The 21,675-nt window shown below is 39.8% G+C and overlaps 1 protein-coding gene across 1 annotated transcript in view; it reads left to right on the top strand.

Annotated features, from left to right (window-relative positions):
* Positions 1-21,675, top strand: part of LOC137298589 (atrial natriuretic peptide receptor 3-like) — a 29,344-nt gene that overhangs the window by 3,218 nt on the left and 4,451 nt on the right. Inside the window, exons 2-5 of the mRNA XM_067830885.1 lie at positions 13,742-14,113; positions 14,792-14,949; positions 19,971-20,105; positions 21,242-21,377. Coding sequence (XP_067686986.1) covers positions 13,774-14,113; positions 14,792-14,949; positions 19,971-20,105; positions 21,242-21,377 — 769 coding nt within the window. The 5' untranslated portion in view covers positions 13,742-13,773. The remainder of the gene's footprint in view (positions 1-13,741; positions 14,114-14,791; positions 14,950-19,970; positions 20,106-21,241; positions 21,378-21,675) is intronic.

A 21,675-nucleotide genomic window follows, 5' to 3' on the forward strand; every position in this document is an offset into this window, starting at 1 on the left:
GTAAATTAAGGTTGTTATTTGGGTGAGTTTCCGTTTAGGAAATATGAGATCTAAAATTTAATCTTTCCGTATCACCATTATCATATCGCAGACATACCGGCCTTATTCATCTCACACAAGTGAGCATCGTATTCATGATTCATGAATACAATTGTAATCATTCATAAACCGTACGCTAAGAAAAAGAACTGTATCTAGAAAATATGCTATTTATGACACAGATGAATATGTGTTTGTCTTACAAATGAATCCAATTGTTTGAATTCATGTAGTGGAACAACTTTCGACACACCGCAATTCAAAACACATTGCTGAGACATATATTGCTTTGGTATTTTCGGTAGCCTCTGTCTTAACTCAGTTGGGACTGTTTATGGAGTGATCTGATATTGCGTCGATGTGAGGAGACGCAGTGTATTTCATTTGTGTGACCTCATTTCAATATGCATCGGTTCAGTTCGGTTGTCGAATCACTCTCATTATATCATAATTCATCATATACCGACACGCATTGAAATGAGAAAATGTGTCTTTCCATGCTAGAACCACATCCATATTCGAACCCCCAAGACGACATAGTTCTTTGATTACCTAATACCTACATGGTATACAGCTTCAAGCCTGACTTTGAAAGAATATGGAATAAGCGTTTTTACAATCAGAGAATATGCGATATAGGAATAACAAAGACCATGTTCTTAAAATCTTAAAGCCATACTTTAGGTTTACCTTATAAGGTAGGAGACTGTAACAGCTTACTGCAATGCATGTATTTAACATTGAGACATTTTTACACTACAGACACGTATATTGTTAGAATATAAATGCCTTATCTAAATTAATAAATTGAAGCATCAATATCAGTTTCAACGTCTTAATGTTTGATTACATATGGATAACGCTATCCTTTAAATGAAAGGGGCGACGGGGTATCCTAGTGGTTAAAGCGTTCTTGTAACACGGGTTTGAATCCTCACATGGGTACAATGAGTGAAGCTCATTTATGGTGCTCCCCGTCGTGATGTTGCTGGAATATTACTAAAAGCGGCGTAAAACCAAACTCAGTCAGTTTTGAATGAAAATTTGGATACTGAAGTAATATACCATACATTTTGTAACCTTCATTATGGACTGTCCTGATAAAAGGACTGAAATTGGTTGTTGCATACGTCAATGCCATATTGATGGAACGGCAAACCAAGGAACTGCCTACGTCAGTGTGTTGAGTCTGTTTCTGGCTTCCCGCAGACTCTGCTTCAACCATGGTTAGAAAAAAGGAGGGGTGTATACGTATTAGGCAGAAAATTCGCCTGCGAAAGGTCGAATAACCAGCTATAGTAATCAGTCTGAGGCGAGACAAAGAAAGACGTCAAGTAGTTATCATGACAATTATCACAGCAAATAAACGGCGAATGCACAAGGGGCATGCTTCATTCCCTGATCTCCCTCACGTACACACTCCTGACTTGATTGTGAGGACCAACGTACTAGTTTCTTGGGGATCTCTGTGAAGTCAATCCTGTTTCCGTAATTATCTGGAATACCGCAAACTACATTAAATTCGTTTTAGCAGCTGTCATTCCAGTGTGCAATGTATGTTGAAGCTACAGGAAAAACACTCTCAGAAATAGTCCAGCTGTATTACTGCAAGCTGTCTATATAATTTCAATTTGTGTGACTGATATCATGAGCCAGCGAGCCTGATAGCCGATAATTTAACAACACTTTTGGATAGAGTATAACTTTTTTAAAACATGGGAAGACCTTCCTTCTCGGGAGTCTGTAGACTTCTTTACTAACCATTCTGAGAAATAAGGTCAAGATGGGTGTCCGTCCTTATTGAGAAGGCTGCAGACATCTATAGTCATCACGCTGAGAAAAGAGTTCAAAGAGGGGATCCTAGTGTCATTTTATTGACGTAATTAATCACACGGGGTTCGTTTCCCCCGGGGATCGTTTCGGAGTGTTCTCATGAACTTCAGCTTCTCCTCAGGAACGAAGTCTCCAACAGCTGTACAACTTGCTGAACGTCAGTGTATTCCAGCCATTTTTATTCAGAAACGTCAGGACAAGTAACATGCATGTGTATGTGTATTTTTAAACACTGGACATAGCAGAATGAACCAGCACTAACTCTATCATTAGTCTACCTTTAGGCCACCTGAGCGTAAGGTCGCTTTGTACGACGGCGCTTGGGCTGACTGGTTGAAAACAGCGTACAACAACTCATTGCACACCTATGCAAATCTTTGCTGAAAATAATTCAGTGGCAGTTCTGGATACGTCGTAGATTCAGATCCAGTAAATGTGATAGATTCAATGACCCTTTTTGATCCACTGGCTTTATTTGACCCATTGATACCGACAAAATCAGCGCCACCTGTAGCTGCAGTTGCTCAAAAAGTTCTGCTGTACATCTACATAAAATAGCCACTGTCCTTTAGATTCGTCCATGTACAGCTTTACTGTGATAGCTCGATGATCTAGGTTTCCATTAGCTACTTCCACCTAGAGCACTGTTTGGCGCTTGGTAGCTTGATGATCTAATTATCCAGCAGATTCCCCCATCTGTATCGTTATTGGACTGCAATTTATGTCGGATAATTGACATGTACAGGGTGGACGGTTCCACTGACGGGCACCATTTGGAATAGCATTAAGGTTACAAGCTTTTTAGTTATTACATTCTTCCATCTGCATAATAATTTGATATCTTATTATTAATTAGTTTCTTTCTTCTATCTCTTAATGTGACGCTTAATTTCGTGATAATCTAATTATCCATTCGTTTCTTCCTTCTACATCTTAATGTGACACTCAATTTCGTCATAATCAAATTATCCATTCGTTTCTTCCGTCTACATCTTAATATGACGCATAATAACTTCATAAGCTCATTGGTCAATAGAATCTTATATTTACATCCTAATATGACGCATGATAGCTTGATAATCATTTGTAGTATTCTCTTTCAATTATAACATTATTTAACACATGATAATCGAAATAGCCATTAGCTACTTCCATCTACAGCTCAAAGTGACGACTGCTGAAGTGATAATCTACTTTTCAATTAGCTACTTCCATCTACAGCTCAAAGTGACGACTGCTGAAGTGATAATCTACTTTTCAATTAGCTACTTCCATCTACAGCTCAAAGTGACGGCTGCTGAAGTGATAATCTACTTTTCAATTAGTTTCTTCCATCTACAGCTCAAAGTGACGACTGCTGAAGTGATAATCTACTTTTCAATTAGTTTCTTCCATCTACAGCTCAAAGTGACGAGTACTGAGGTGATAATCTACTTTTCCATTAGTTTCTTCCATCTACAGCTCAAAGTGATGAGTACTGAGGCGATAATCTACTTTTCCATTAGTTTCTTCCATCTACAGCTCAGTGTGCCGCGTGATAGTTTTGTAATTTAATTTTCCATCAGCTTGTTCATCTACAGCATCATTTGAATAGAACTTGTGTCGGGTGATTGGCACGAACATGTGGATGGTTCTCATGGACAGGCACCATTTGGAGTAGCATAAATGTATGACACAAACCTCCAACATGTAAACCTAAATGGTCTCCTTTGACGATCCGGAAAATAGTCAAAAGAAATACTTCTTTGAGCTGAAAAATGTCCCCTTTTTAAGGAAAAGTACAGCAAACGCTTTCTTTCTGTTTGTAATTGATGCTGTAATTAAGATCCATATTAGACGTTCATAGCGCAATTACTTTACACAGGCACATGTTACCACATCGTTGTCCTTTGGCGGTATCGATTTAGGGGACGTATAAAAAGAGATCGGGATATGTAATTGAAAGTTTTTAGCAATATGTATCATTTACACATTTTTAAATATCGTTTCATTTGCAAGTTTAACCTGTTTTCTGAAATGTTTTGGGCTAAAAGGGGGCTAACGGGATCGGGTCGTCAGGCTCGCTGATTTGGTTAACACGGGTCGTTGTATCCCAACTGCATAAATCGTTACTCATGCTGTTGATGACTAGAAAGGCTGGTCCAAACACGAATATTTACAGACTACCGCCAAATAGACAGAATATTGCTAACTCGCTTACTCTTCGAAACTATTTTCTGGTTAATCTGTGTAACGTTCACAGAACGTGGTCGATCGACATTTGTACCGTGATAAAAATATACCATGATATACTAGTATATCAATGTTCCTATCTCGTTCGTGACAAACTTCGAAGCATGCGTGTGAAGGTAGTTGTTGCTTTCAGCAGTGTTCCAGTTATATCACGGCGTCTTGTGGGAAGAAAACCCGAAGTAACCTGTTTTAGACATTAATCACTTCGGTAAGAGTAGGAGCGCCCGTTTGGTTCACACACATCCGTTAAAAATATCCTTTGCGATCTAAAAATATTTTGTTTTATATCTCTGGGTATATTATACGCGGGTCTGTTTCAATGATAGGTAGTATTATGAGGAAAATCAGATCTTTTGAACATTCATATCAACAGTAAGATGCTGCAATATTTCGCAAATTGATTTTGTGATTTTGAGACTGTCCCTACAATGGAGATACCGATTATTGGAAAATCTTCGTCACTTTATTTTTGCTGTATGCACAGAAGCTAATTGAGTAGAGCGATCTCCATTGACAGGGGTATTAAGATCGAATTAATAGACAGGTGCTTTATTAAATCCTTCCCCATGACACAAGGCCCGGGTGAGGGGGGAGAAAGGGGCATTTTCTCTCCATTAGCGGCAGCTGTGACGGCGGTAACGAGCTCGAAATTTGCACATAATCGATTGCGACAATCGTGGGGCCCGTCCAATTGATTTTTGAAACGTCTATTAAGTCCCAGGATAGTCTGAGAGTTTGGACACTTTGCCTCTTGATCCCTCGAAAATCGAAAATCGCTCTTAGGTCAAAAATTAATACCCAATATTGCATTTTGAAGCAGCCGATTAGCAGAGCGAGGAGGGAATGCGTGGGTTTGCGTTAGGTGGCTACAGAGGGAAGACGCCGCCTTTGATTCAATCTTGATCCTTCTTTGAGTGCTTTTCTTAGACCTCTGAGATTAGATGTCGTATTTCTTTGTTGCACGGTGTTCAAATACATTTAAAATCTAATTTGTAAATCCAACTGTCTTTAACGATAGGTTCCGAGTTTTTGTGTGCAACGGAATTAACGATCTGCCAAGAACATTTAGACCGATTAAAAAGGAGATACTGGATTGCACACTTTGGACAAAAACACATTTGGAATATTTTATATAGAAGCTCAGTGGATTTATGTGAGGGGACGTAATACGCTGGCGTTGAGACATTAGGTTGTGTCTGGTGAGTGAAGCTTCTGTTTCTGTGCGATCGCTGATAACCGTAGGCTAATTTGCCTTCAATGTTTTGTTGAGTTTTGTACTGACAAAGCGTAGCATTGAACTCCGGTCCCGAGCAAGTTGGATCGGCTAGTTAAATTTGGGTGATGACTGGTCACTGGATTGCCTGATCCAGAATCAATTACTGACTTATTCCTTACTGCAGCACTAAACCACGACAACATACATACGGCCTATATCGCACACTTACACGTACACAGGCTCATGAATCTGTTGTATGACTTAACAATGGCTGACTTTTTGGACCAATGAGACAGGGAAAAATACAGATTTGCATGTTACATGTCACTGGTGTATCCATTCTTATACATGTAAAGTCAGGGGTAATGGTGGTTGAGTCTGAGCATGAGCAGTGATGTACTGAGGGCACAAAATAGAAGAACAAACTTTCACATGTTCCCTTATATATTTCCTTCAGTTCATGACCTAATGTAACTCTGCAGTTTGTCATGATTTACGGATATCGTTGGGTTACGAACGCTTTATGAATCGGAGTCCAGGTGTTACAGATCTGTTTAAGTGTGCCAAATTTCGCAAAGCCTGGGACTCCTTCAGTTTATGCCTTGACTTTGCAAAATGTATTATGTAATGTCCCTGAACTCTCAGATATTATAATATCCGTGTTAGCAACTCATTGCGATGAGAGAGTTTAGTTTTCCGTCACACTCAATAATAGTACAACTCAATAGCGGGGTCTGTAAGTAATCGAGACAAGACAAGCCAGTGATCAACAGCATGAGCATCGATCTACGCAACTGAGATACGATGACATGTCAACCAAGTCACCGAGCTTGACCACCCGATCACCGTATCCCAATTGCGTAGATCGATACTGTTGTCATTGTATCCCAAACGATTGATGCTGTCTGGTACAGCCTCGATAATTTACAAACCTACGTCATCTAGTTGGTAAAAAGAGGCCAACAGAATGGGTGAGTCAGGTACTCACATTTACTCCACATTTAGCAATATTCCAGCAATATCATAGAGAGGGACGCCAGAAATGGGGCTCGTCGTGAAGAACGAACGGTTTAACAACTAGACTACACTTCCCCGATCCAGCAGCCAATAGAAAGCGTAATATACAGTAACTTATTTCAGGAAGTCGATAAAAATGAATTAGTTAATTACATCAGGATCACAGCGATGTTTGAGAAAGCCAGCAGTCATACAGATCTCAGACGTTTGCCGCAATGATGAGTGGCAAGTTGGAAATGTTTAGGTTTGCACATGACAACTGAATCATATACACTGCTCCGAAACATCTGTCACCGGAGACTAGGATGTGTTTGATTATTGCGTTGCAGTACGCGAAACCCGACCCAGTTATAAATTATGGCAGTGTCATCTAGACTGAATCTCCCTGTTACAAAATTAAAGGCTGCTTTCCATGTTATGATCATCAGTGTTGCGTCCTATCGTGTTTACTTCTTTGATGCTTTTCGCGGTAATCGGTGACAATACAGTTATGTAACGGCAACCCCTATAATATAGTTTGGCCCAGACAAGGAACTAGTTCACCAAGAGAAGCAAACTGCTCGCAAAACAAGCACGCTGCACACAATGTGTCCAAATAACCTTTATCTATCTTATGTTGCGCGTTGAACGTATTGAGAGAGTACGTAAACCCTGAAATCTATATCCAAAAGCTGTAACCGTCATCTATCCTATGTTATTTGTTAAACAAATTGAAACTGTACGTTAACCCTGTAATCTGTTTCCAAAAGCAACAACCTTCTCCATTCTATCTTATGTTACATGTTGAACGAATTGGAAAAGTATTTAAACCCTGAAATCTATATCCAAAAGCTGTAACCGTCATCTATCCTATGTTATTTGTTAAACAAATTGAAACTGTACGTTAACCCTGTAATCTGTTTCCAAAAGCAATAACCTTCTCCATTCTATCTTATGTTACATGTTGAACGAATGGGAAAAGTATTTAAACCCTGAAATCTATATCCAAAAGCAATCAGTGTAAAAGAACCCAACAAAATGGGTTGTTGGTTATTACTCAATGAACAATTTTACTGTAATAATATTGTAATAATATTCTTTATTTTCATATAATTACACAAATTCATGCAAAGTAATTACGATGCAACTGGATGACAGATTTTAGCTATTAAGTCTCCAATATGAAGCAGTTGTAACAGCACAAACATGTATGATAATAGAATGCACCAAGAGGCAATGATTTTCATATCACCGCTAGTTTTTAAATACATATCACATGAAATATGACGGACATGGCTGGCCAATGTGAATTATGTGAAATACCTTCCGGGTCGTTCTGTGCAATATTGGCTTAACCTATAGCCGTTCTAGTCGGTGAGTGAATTGAGTCGGCTTAATTAAACCGAAAGCGAACGCAGAAACTCCTAAGCTACACCGCCGCTACAAATCTTCCAGAAGATTCAAGATTTCACTTAATTCCAACAGATCTAAATTTAGTCATTTCCATCCTTCTATTCCCATTATTTAGTAACACTTCTATTACTTGAGTGGTGGGGTAGTCTAGTAGTTAAAGCGTTCGTTCGTCATGCCAAAAGTTCAGGTTCGATTCCCCACATGGGTACAATGTCTGAAGCACATTCCAGGTATCCCCTGTCGTGATGTTGCTGGAGTATTGCTAAAAACGGTGTAAAACCATATTCACTTGTTCATCACTGGATTGTCTGGTCCAGACTCTATTACTTACAGACTCCTGCCATATACCTGGAATATTGCTGAGTGCGGCCGAGAACTCACTCACTAGTATCAGTTTTCTGACATCTGGGTATAGTTAATAAAACAACGCCGTGAACGGTATCGATGTAGAAGAACCAATGTTTAACAAGAAGGTACACTGCAAAAGAATGTGTTTTTGCTAAAGCCGTGGCATTCGGATATGGCTAATCAAAACATGGTGACCTCGGCTGATCATACCAGAAGGAAGTGCTGACTGTAGCAGGCTAAGCAAATTCTTAATCATTCAAATGTATATATAAGAACTGAGGATAGGCAAGTAAGTCAACGCCGGCAGACTGCGGGAAGGGCGTGGACAGACCGGCAAAAGAGGCCAACCGGGGGACGATCAGGCCAGCCAATCGAGCCATCTACTGCCCAAGTGTCAACCTTACCCCGTCGACTTTCACTTGTAGCCTCTGCCGGAATCTGACAATTGTGTCCTTTAGAGTGGAAGAAATAGAGATAGCATTCTTTATACGACACTGCAGCCCGTGTTGCCTCGAGCCTTCTAAACAGGGCGAGGAATACTTCTTGTGTACCCACTGCGATGAAGGAGTAGGACTCCTTGTAGTGGTGAAGATTGTCGTACTATATGCTGAAACAGGGCGAGGGATACTTCTAGTGTACCCACTGTGATGAAGGAGTAGAACTCCTTGTAGTGGTGAAGACTGTCATACTATAGGCTGAAACAAGGTTAAGGCGAGGGATACTTCTGGAGTACCCACTGTGATGACCAGTAAAACTCTTTTTAGTGTGAAGATTGTCATACTATATGTTTAAACAGGGCGAGGAATACTTTCAGTGTTCTTGTGTCAAAGATACAGCTTTTCTGAGAATATTTTTAAACTACCAAATATTTCTTTGACAACACTTTGAACAAAGTACCAACGTGGAACATTATCCATGATTAAGATATTCTGTATGTCTTCATTATAGATATAGATATTTATTCTGTATTTGTATGTTTTGCCATATGGATTACAAGATTACCATACTACTTAAGTATTGTAATTATCAAAGTCGGATAATACGACTCGGAATTTTAGATATAAAAAACTGTACTGTTTTAACAAACGGTTTATCTATGGTAAAAAATTAATATTTCTCAATGTGAACATGTCTCTCACATGGAAGAACCTCGGGCCGTCTTCCGACAGCCTCCGTCGGTCCATACAAAGCGGACGTAAAATCTCTTTAACAAATGAATTGCCGCTGCCGGTGTTGGTGCTGATGTCGATGTTCGTGCTGGTGCTGGTGCTGGTGCTGGTGCTGGTGCTGGTGCTGGTGCTGGTGCTGGTGCTGGTGCTGGTGCTGGTGCTGGTGCTGGTGCTGGTGCTGGTGTCGATGTTGGTGCCTGTGCTGGTGTTTGTGCTGGTGATGATGTCTATATTGATGTTGATGTTAAAGTTGATGCTGATGCTGTTACTGATGTTAATGTAAGATGTTCCACCTCCACCTTCTGTAACAACAATCTCGTTGGCGTTTACAATACAAGCGGCCTATCAGACACGATTGATGGTTAATAGTCATATTACCACCACATCCCACCGGGTACCCGTTCCTTTCTTGAGGCCGTAAATGAAGGCGAGAAAGCAATGTCCATCCTCGGCCATCATGCACAACAGGACTTGTTGTTGTGTACAAGAAGAACGCTTGACATAGTTTAAATAGAATGCAAAAGTTGCAATTTTCATGATGAACAAATGCCTTTACATTCTCGATCAAGATCCTAAAACTGAAAAATATCAGTTATTCCCATTTGTAATCTAAGGAAAATGGAGCACTTGAATGTATTCATTTCAACAGGCAATACTATAGATAAATGTTCAGATTTCTGTCTTCCAAAATGCTTTGATATTTTACTGCTGCTTCGTCACGGGCGACTCGGCTAATCACTATTTCATATTTATGTAAATATTATAAAACTGTTCCACCAGCTATTGTTATAGCTCTGAATTGTGTGCATGATGTATAAAATATTTAGAAAAAAACCCGCGAAATTTAACATGCCACCATCGTCTCCGCTTTAGGGCAAATGCACATCGTTTATGCAAAGAGACCGTAGTCTGTGTATGAAAAGGTCATCTTCTTCCAGACGCTGGTTGGAGCGCCATCAAAGCCCCTTCCGACATACGACGCTGCGAAGAATACATTGCATTTGAATCATTTTATAAAGATCATTATAAAGGTAAAACCCGCACTGTCAGAGTCGGGAAGGCAGCGATTTAATCCACTCACCCACCAAGGCTGCCATAAAAGTCTGAAACTGGTAGTCTAGATCACGTACTTTGTGAACCCCCGACAAGTATTTATTTCGGGTCTGAAAGCAGACAGCTATTATTACACAATGCCATTTAAAATGTGGTCAGATGTACAACAGATGCTAAATTTGGAGTTTCACCTTCTATATAAAGCACAGATTCTAATCTAGTCCTCATCTAATCTGAACCCATAGTCTGATGTAACTGTGTATACCATATTTTATGCATGGTGAATATCTGAAAAAGTTGCTTCAGTTGTGTCAAACTTTCTTAATATTCATTCCAAATCAGTTCATGTTATATCACGAAACGAAAAGTTACAATAGCGACAAGCCCTTTCTTTTGTACATATTAATACCGAGAGCCAGGTAGGGACCAACAAGTACCATATCTTAACGTCTTTTGGTATGATGCATGCAGCCGAGGATCGAACCCACAATCTTCCGCTCTGCTAGCGGACGCTCTAACAGCTTCACCGTCTGCCAAAAAGAATCAATGAATCGGATATTTGCTTCCTTGCAGATTCCTATGGAATCATTGTCGCCCTTTTGTTGGGTAGAAACATATTTCTAAGGCGCGGCAAAGTGACAATGCTAAAACTATCAAATATCGTCTTAAGTATTGTCGCATTAAACACGTCTTGTTTGTTTTTGTAAGAGTCATAACGCGACAATGTCCCTTCTAGAATCCCATAGATACACCGGATTTGTAAATGGTCGTGATATGTCTTTAAACAAACTACTGAAAATTTTACAAACAACATTTGAATGGTCTTTTTTCTCTTCATAGAAAAGTAATATTAAGATTAATATATTTTGTAAAATGTGAAGACTAAACGCTGTTTGTGTACGTTTGTGTCAAAACGTAAGATTACAATGAACCACATTATGTAACATATCTAATTATCCCCACTTTGCAGCAAGATGAAAATTACTATAACAGGGCTAAATATTTGTGACAAACTGTTTAATACACCTGTGTGTATGACGCGTGGTTGCGAACTAGATAATTACAAAACAGGTCACGATTATCTTTGTCACCCCCATCAGTAGGAGTTTCTTCAGTCGACTATATTCGGCGTCTACTGCAACATGGCAACGTTTTCGCTTATCTGCCTGTGGGTTATTGCAGTCAGCAGTGTTCCCTTTTTGAGTCATGCAGTATTTGTTGCGAAGATAGCAACGATAGAAGTAAACAATACTTCTGACGAGAATGACATCCGTCGCTTTCGTCCAGCTATCAACATTGCGCTTGACAACATCAGAGAAATGTACGCCGGTCACATCGAGTTTGAGTTTGAGTACAGAGGTATTGAATGTAATGCTGCCAAAATAGGTTCCATCGCAGCTGACGTCTATCATAGAAGTGGCGTCAGCGTTTTTATTGGACCAGGTGAGATACAGCTGCTGTCAAATTTCTCGTGACGGTAACATATTTATATTTGTTGTATATCATCATGGGGTCAGCAAACCTACTGGACCAGATGACCTCTTTTTATGATGTGCTACGTTAATATCTTAAGGCTCGTTATAGTATCATTGATTCAGCCTCTTCATTGGACCAGGTGAGCTACAGCGTTTTTGTTATATCGTGATGCATATATCTGTTCTATTATCATGGGGTCAGTGTTGTTATTTGACCAGGTGAGCTATGGCGTTCATTTAGATATGTTGCATTAAGCAATATATTTACGCTTGTCATATTGTCATGGTGTCAGCGGTTTCATTAGATCAGGTGCGCTGTGGAGTTCATTCAGATTTTATGTTACGTCAATATTTTTACGTTTGTAATATTATCATGGATTCGACGTTTGTATAGAACCAGGTGAGCTACGGCGTTTATTTATATTTGTTGTGTTAAGTAGTATTGTTACGATTGTCATATATATTATCACGGAGTTAGCGTTTGTAATGGATCGGGTGGCTTACCTATACGGCTTTCACTAATATACAGTGAGATTTCAAATTGAATCCAGACTTTATCTATCTATCCATGTATCTTACTAAGTAACTGTCGGAAATAGAAAGCATCGTCTGCTTCACCCACCCTGATTTTGCTTTTAAGACAACCCGTTTCTTTTTGTAGAGACAGTGAGACTCCATGGTAGCTACATCCTTAATAGTTTAAGCATGGCAGTTATTTTTTCTTATTATCGTTTATAATGAAGCTAAGTCTGATTTCAAAATGGACATGTAAGAAGTGTCCTTTGTATTGGAATATCATTGCACACTAATTTGCATGAAGCTATGGTCTGTTCCAAATAGGTCACTTAGGACTGCAATGCTCATTTCTGCACCAATGTCTCTGGAGTAAATGTCATTCCTGCACCAATTTCTCCTCAGTAAATGTCATTTTTTCACGTGTCCTATATCCGTACTGCTGGAAGTGTAGCTAGGCCGAACGTATTTCTCCAGTGAGTGAGTGAGTTTAGGTTTTCGCCGTACTCAGGAATTTTCCGAGTATGGCGGCGGTCTGTAAATAATCGAGTCTGGACCACACAATCCAGTGACCAAAACATGAGCATCGATGTGCGCAATTGGGAAACGATGACATGTGTCAACCAAGTGAGCGAGTCTGACCACCCTATCCCGTTCGTCGCCTCTTATGACAAGCGTAGTCGCTTTTTATGGCAAGCAAGGGTTGCTGAAGGCCTATTCTACCCTGGGACCTTCGTATTTTAACAGATATTTCACACTTTCGCATATCAACTGCATAAATTGTAGTGATAAATTTACGAGAAAAGTATTTCTTTCTGTTTCCGACAGTGGTCCTGCACATAGACAAGCTTAATCAATCAACAGGTAACGTGAAGACTCGGGCCGATTATCATATCAGTCATATGACCCAGATCCAATTATATATGAGCTCAACCGAAAACGAAGATCCGGGTTAGTATTGATCTTCACCAACCCGTGCTTGTTGTAAGACGTAACTAACGGAATCAGGTGGTCAGGCTGACTTTGATAACGCATGACGTTGCATCACAATTCTGCAGATCGATGCTATTGATCACTGCGTTGGTTCAGAATCGATTATTTACACACCACAGTCTTATAACTGGAATATTTCTGAGTGCATCATAAAACTAAACTCATTCACTCTCTCAAGCAAACCCACTTACAACAATAACGTTTTATGGCATCGGGCCGTGTTGTTTACCTTTGCAATGTAAGCGCTAACAGCCGCGAGATTATTAATTACTCATTCACTCCAAAGTACTTAATGAACATGTTATCAACAACGTAATGTCGATCGCCGGTTTGTCTAGTCTAGATTCGTCCAGATATAGGGGGAATATTGCTGCCTATCTAAAGAACAAATCAAAAGATATTGCTGGTTTGGGGAAGTAAATTATCTATGTACTTATGACCACCTTGTGAATATGTCACAGCGTGTCCAGTGTCAGTACAAACTCTGGGCTATATGGCCAAGGAATGGAACATCCCCGTCATTACACCAGCCGGATACAAGGGTACGTTGAAAAACAAGACCCTCTTCCCCACCCTGACACGACTCTCTCCTTTTGGGCAAGAACAGTTCGCGGAATTCACAGTCCAGCTGCTCGACTCCTACGGCTGGAGCCACATCGCCATCATCTACGACAACAGTGAACCTACGGCCATGTCGAGTCTGATGGGGGACACATACGTCGATTTCTTCATGGACACGGACTATGAGTGGACGCACTTTCCGATGACAGCCGACGAGATGAACAGCAAGGGTTACGAGAATGTCCTCAAAGAGGCTGCGGAGAATGCGAGAAGTATGTTTTCATTACTTTCGACAAGATGATAAGTTACAGTAAATTAAGTCTTTGAAGGGCATTTACAAGTGAAATACATAAGAAAAGATTTTATGGATATCAATATCTTTATTGTGAGAACACAACGTTTCGGAGTTAATGCTTACTCCTTCATCAGGTGTTCTCATAATAAAGAAGTTGATATCCATAAAATCTTCATTCTTACAATAAATTGTCCAAAAAATCACAAAAGCAGGACAAGAATTAATGATTGCACTTTTGGCGTTGAAAATCAAGGTAGAATTCCATGTGTACGGGTATTAAATATCAACTAAATAAGGTCAAAATTCGTCTCCCAGAACCTTACATTCTTTCTTGAGAATATTGACGATTATCATCTTCATCATTATTTCAAGTAAGTCATAAATACAAGTGAACTGGAAACATTCTGCCATGATGAACATGAGAATATATTTTCGAAGATGCGAATGACTGCGGCGTGTCCTCTTTCAGAAGAACTCCTTAGAAACATTCCTATGCATGTCAATCCTGAGGTGGGGTCCGGGTGAGATATACTGATTTTCGGGATTAGGGATGGTTAACTGACACACCCACGTCCTGGGAACGATCGATTCTAGGCGTGGAAACAGTATGTGATGTTCATTGGGGACAAGATATGATTCAGAACTAACGTTTCAGTATTCATCATCCACGCCACCTTGGAGGATGTACGGGACGTGCTGCTGGTGGCGCACCAGCTGGGCTATACAGCTGGAGAGTACGCATTCATCATCACTATTTCCCTCAGGAAAACCATCACAGAGGCGGTGTGGAAGAGAGGCGATGGCAAGGATGAGGTACGCTTATCATGTATAGGGCTAGAATGCATCGCGAGGCGCGACTTCCGGTACAAAGCTGGTTCACAGCTCCTTTTGCGCGCGCCTACTTGTGATATGCAGGACGGGGCACAAGCCACCTCCGGGACCAGATTTCCGGTGACAAGCGTATAAAGAACCAGTTCTGGTTCCAAATATGGCCTTACTTTACCACACCAAGTGTACATCCAGGCTTGACTGTCACAGCTGGTGACATAGTTGTCTAATTTGGGGGATAGGGGAGGGGGCAGGGGGGAGGTACGCCGAGGGACCAGTGAACAACGTATTTATCTTACCGAACACCTGAATTATAATTTTGAACTGTTTGAAGCACTTCTGTTGAATGCGAGGCCAATCGCCATTTTGCAGACGACACAAGGTAAACAGATTCAGAGTTATCCCCCTTCGATCGATTTTCAATTGCAAAACATCGACAATTTCCGTGCTTCATGCGTGATTCAATGTTATTCGAGACAAAGAAGTACTACCATGAAACACCTGAAGAGTGTACAATGAAAATAATACATCGCCTGTAAGCGGGGTACATTGAAAATACTAGAATAGCGCTTAGCCAATAAGAAAGCGACATTCATGTGTGAGGTAAGATAACAAACATTGTGTACCTGTTGCCAAACACTGTACAGTACCCAGTTGCAACGATGATAACCACCTTCCCACTCCATGTAGACGATTCAGTCGATGTTGACAGGTTAATGAGAAATAGTCGATAGGCCCGGATGCCTGTGTGAAAGTGGAGATCATGTTGGGGGTGATCACAGGTTGACGTCTAGTCCTAGGACTGTCAGATGTCTGATGCGTCTTGTTAACACGTCTCATTAGTCTGGTGTTTTTCTGCCTTGTACATTCGACCGTACTATTGCTGCCTGAATCGAATGTGGCTGTGGTAATACCCCATCAGGGTCATGCCATTCCTCACTCACTCTTGGTATTTGGGGGACGTGGGGTAGCCTAGTGGTGAAAGCGTTCGGTCGTCACGTCGAAGAGCCGGGTTCGATTCCCCACATGGGTACAATGTGTGAAGCCCATTTTCTGGTGTCCCCCGCCGTGATAACGCTGGAATATTGCTAAAAGCGGCGTAAAACCAAACCCACTCACTCACTTGGTATTTGGAGTGTGCCTTTAACAGAGATACCACATCAGTGTTTTTCATGATATTCATGAAGGAGTCAGTGACGTAAGTTTTACGCTGTGTCGAGGCTATGGTGGCTGATTCGGGCCATCACTTTATCGCCCTGTAAAATCAAGGCGACATTGCGACAAAGCGATAGCACGACACGACGCAACGCGATATAGCGATATTGCGATACGGCCGGAAAACGAAATAGCGAAAACCCGACACGATATAGCGATAACACGACACGAAATGGCGATATCACGACACGAAATGGCGATAAAACTGGTCGACATTGCGATATGGCGATAACGCGAAAAGGCGACATGGCGATATAGAGACACGATATGGCGATACAGCGACATTGCGATAACGTGAAAAGGCGACATTGCGATATGGCGATATTGCTTCCTTTCCATTTATGAAATATGGAAAAGCGGGTAAGCTGATTCAGTTTTAGAATCTGATATGTGGAGTATGTGAGATAAACGCATTTGTAAAACCATCCTGTTTACAGAAATAGCTATAGATCATCCAAAAGCACGATGAGTGATGACATATTTCAAACTGTGATAGTTGTGCAGGCCATGGTCATGCTAACTTTGTAGACTATAGGATTTCACCAGAACGGATTTGGCATCATACCGTCCCTTTTTTTCTTCTTTACGAAATGAAAATATGATCATAAAGAAAAGTTGTAGAAGACTTTTTATTCTTGTATCTATAAATAAGAAACTATTACATTGTACAATGAATTAATTTCAGTAAGTATAGTAAGTCACTCTCAGAATTTAAAGAATTTAAAGCAAAATATATTTATCGCCGAATACAGTATTGTGGACCCACTGATGACCTTCAGCGTTTGAGGAGACAGCCCAATTAAACAGTCCGAGATACAATATTACACATGATTAGATTAAACAATTTGATACAAAATTTGGTGGAATTGACTTTAGTTTAGGTTTGTTAAGGCTAGAGCAATAGAATTTTACTGGAAAGGTACATGTACGGGGATGTAAATGTTTTTGGGGTGAAACATCTAGTTAATAAAACACAATGTATATGATTAATGCACATGGATTTCAATCTGTCTCTACAGATATTTATAGATTAAGAAAGTGTAGGTCTTGTAGTTGTTATAGCATGATCCCTCTGGTAAACGATTTGGAAACAAACAGATAAAACATGTTTGTTTGTTTGCTCTCTGATCATGTCAATGTTGTATTTGAATGGTTGGGTGGTTATTACTATTTAAAACGTACCTCTTATCTCTTATCTCTTACCATCTGTGTAACTGCGGCGTCATATTACCACTAACTAAAGAATAATGGAACAACGTCGACACATTGTTCCATACACAAGGACAAAAAATATTACACTAAATGTAGAAATGTTTGAGATATTTACCGATTTTCTCTAAATAGTCATTAGCAGGGTTGGGTGTTTCCAAAATGTTCGTATTGCGATGTTTTGTGATATACGTTGGCGTACTGCAGTATGTATTGCAATACATTGTGAAAGTGGAACACATGGTTTAAGGTCATGAAATTACTGTTTCATTTCTTTTGAAACAATGCCACTAGCCAGTTAGGAATCAGGTGTGATTGTAGGAGAGATCAAATGAACATGTTTCTGAATGCTTTGCTCTAATGTTTGGAACTCGACAAAAAGCGTCTGCAGCAGGGTCCACCATTTCGGTTTGTTTATACCCACAACAAGTGCCCTACCAATCTATTTTCTTTAATTCACATGGTTTGAAATTCATACTAGTACAATCACATGACCAATAAACATTTTCGAAACTAACAATATGCGGTTTAAACAGTATTTATTAAAAAAAAGACATCAGAAAGATAACAGAGAACCCTTAAAAAGGAGTGGCAAACGGATCGAACAAGGCCTGTATTGATGCCTCTCCCAAGAGAAAACAGCTTAAACGAATTAAACACGATTAAGAGATTGTAAAAGGATGTATAATTCAATGAGGCAATTTTCAAAACCAAGAAAACGAGTTTATGTGTTATTTAACCATACGTTTGGAGTTGAATTATGAAATGATAAATGGATGTAAGAAGTAATTCTGCATGAATATTGGATACGTTATCTTTGCCACAGATTATTTCTTCAACAGAGAATCTATTGCGGTAGAAGTACTGGTTATATTATGTCTGATATGACGACATACAGGGCAAAAAATGAAGTACGGGGTATCTTCTATTAAAAAGCCACATTGGTATAAACTGTTTTCTTTTATATGTCTTTCGAAGTGGTGTAAGTTTAAAACACTACACCCAGTCTCAGTTTGGACATGATAATTTGGAAAAAGCGCGTGGCAATAATTAAAGTATTTATAGCTCTGAAAAATGAGAGTGTAACAAGTAAGATATAATTTAAAATTTAGACAATAACTGCCGATTTACATATTCGTCCAGATTATTGTAGCCTTGTATGACTAATGGAAGAAGAGAGTGCTATAGTGTTAAACTCGTCCAGTTGTTTTTGTTCTGGCTGTCTTGAGTATCTTTGGCATTATGAAGGAAATAGTGGGTATTTTTGCCCACTTCTTGTGGAGCTTATCTTGTTAAGTACTCTGGCGTTAAACATGTACCATCTTATAAAAAATAAACAATTTATGATTCTTTCTTCTTTGAAAGAGAGATGGCATACATGTTTCTTCGTCATTTGTTTAATGACTGATACCCATGATGGCCTCACTTAAGGTACAATGAGCATCAAGGTGTAATCTTTCTAGTACTGATCCTTGGTCTTGGGATCAGTTGTCCCAAATGAAGTCACAGTATTCAAAGACAGGAAGGAGGAATGATACATGCAGTCTTTCTGTTTAGTTTATTAGTTCATATTTAAGACTCCAAAAAGCAATATATTATAGGACTAGTTTCTTTACTTGATATTCGATTTGCATATTATATATCATTGCTTTGAAATCGTAGCCCTAAATGTTTATGATAGTCATCCATCATTAAATCTGTTTTCGCTCTAGGTATTGCTTTTCAGTGAATAACGTAGTCACTGGTTTTGGGGGACTAAACGACACCTGCAATTCATTTCTTCATTCAGACAGATTAGCAAGATCACTGTTCAATATTCTTTGTGCATCTGTGGGGTTACGTATGATTATGTAAAGGGAGGTATCATCAGCAAATAAAAGTATGTTGCTTGATTCCAATAAGTGATTCATTTATCTAAACAAGGAATATAAGAGGACCCAATACGGAGTGTATTAATATATAATGATATAAAGGAAATACGAATATTATTAGTAGTTTGGCTACTTCACAAAAATGGCAGATCGTATCGGGTGAACCGGTACTGTGAAGCTCGTATGGCAATATAACGGTAAGCGGTATTATCGGCCACGTCCACAAATTTATCATTGTCGTACTTTAAAACGAACTTCTAAGCTACAACCAAATCGAGAAAGTGTTAACTTTAACAAGTAAAAGATAAGGTTCTGATTTTAAATAAATAAATAAATAAATAAATAAATAAATAAATAAATAAATTAACCCGAATGTTCTTTTTTTCTGATAGTCAGGATGTCAGGATATTCGTGGTGTGCTGACAACAAGCTCACAATGTTTGTGACTTCTAGCACTATTTCTTTATAATGACATACAGTGGAAGCTGTCTAAACCGGCACTCACTGGGACTGAGGAAATTGTCCGGTTTAGACAATGTGCCGGATTGAAGCACTGGTGATAAAAGTACAAGCCACGGATATGACTGAGATTTTATGCCAGTGTTGACAACTTGCCAGATTGAACAGATGCCGGTTTCGACAGCTTCGACTGTATACCATTTGTGCTACAACAGCCAGTCGCACATGTGATGACACGGTTTTATGTTACAGGTGGCCCTGGTAGCATTTCAGAGCGCCTTCTTCCTTTCGCTGTTGGACTCAAATAAATCAGAGTTCCAGACGTTCACGGAATCAGTGAGGAAGATGGCACTGAACAGACACAGTATTGACATACGCGAGGATGAAGTGAGTCCCGGCAAATTATGGCCACTTGTTTCTCAACACTTTTTAAACGGAAACATGGGTCGGACGGGCGGATTGTTTTTTTTTTGTTTTTTGTTTTTTTTTTTGTGTGTGTGTGTGGGAGGGGGGAGGGGGGGAGGGTGGTTGTAGTTGTTGTTTTTTTTGCATTCATGCTATTTTATGTCCAACTGTCTCAGGTGTAAAAAATATAGATCTTTGTAATATGAAACAAGAATATTTCTATATATGGCCTAGCATTGAAATTGGCGGTTGGGTAGGTAGATGCCAGTTGAGTTCAAAAGCAAGCACGGCAAATTTGCAGTCTTTGCATGGCGGAGATTCCACTCTCCTGAAACCTTGAGTGGAGTATTTATTTCTCGTCACAAGGGGTTGTTTTTTTGTCAGTGTATCTCACACTTTGGGATACGAAGAAATTCATCACATGGATATCGTTACACCCAGCGATGGATATCTGATGACATGACAAAACAAATGTTTTCCCGTAGACTTTCATAGTAACGTTATATGTTCTTTAAAAATAACCAGGGCATTAAAAGCCATGACATGTTCATATATCCACAGTATGGAGTGAGTCAAGTTTAATGACGGGACGAGTGTACATTTGAAAACACTTAAATATCTCACACAATACTATCCAATCAGTCCAATCATCCAGCTGTCACATGACTTCATAAGAACTAAAGTTTACGTACGATGCTCACTCAGGGAGCAACTTGTATTTCGTTTAGCAGGACTTGAACCACTGACTGCTTTCCGCCAGTGACCCACACTGCCGTCAAAAGGAAATATGCCCTTGTAAACGGGATTTGACCTAGTCAAAACCTTTAACGCAACAACAACAGCAATACGATGGGTAGACCTATCCCTTATCATTTACATCTCTACCGGATGGCCGTTCCTGTTTGCCCCATTATAAGCCACTATCAAACATGACGGTAAACTTTCCTTTATCTGGGACTGTATTTTGTCAATACGTCATTTCTTATATTTTCAGCAACATGGTACTATGGGAATATGCCGCTTATTTTTTTCAGTCAGTATGTTTAGAACACGGTCGTATTTTAAAATGATGTAGAGTGCTCATGTATTCCTTAATTCTTTCCTTTGTATCATTAAAGCAAATCAGTGGCATAACGGGGTACTACAACGCATTCAGCATCTACGCCAGGGTCCTGAACGAGACTCTGGCGGATGGCGACGATCCCTATGACGGACGCCAGATGACCAGGAGAATGAGGAACAGGACGTTTGAAGGTATTCAATAAACCGGCCCTAGCTGACACTGAGTACTTAGACTGGCAAAATTGGATTGGATTGCTGAAATTGTTGCAACTGGCTGAGACTGTTGAATGTGACTGGCTGAAATTGTCAAGATTGTTTAGAAAGACTGGGGCTATTTTAACATAGCTCATTTAGTTGTGATTGATTCAGATGTTGTAATGGCTGTGATAGCTGGAATGCCACAGATTGTTTGAAACAGTCTTAAACTGTAGAGGCTGCTAAAACTGCTTAGACTGTCTGAAGGTGTTGATACTGGCTTGGAGCTTTTGGA

The sequence above is a fragment of the Haliotis asinina genome, chromosome 10 (assembly GCF_037392515.1).
Source record: "Haliotis asinina isolate JCU_RB_2024 chromosome 10, JCU_Hal_asi_v2, whole genome shotgun sequence".
NCBI lineage: Eukaryota > Metazoa > Mollusca > Gastropoda > Lepetellida > Haliotidae > Haliotis > Haliotis asinina.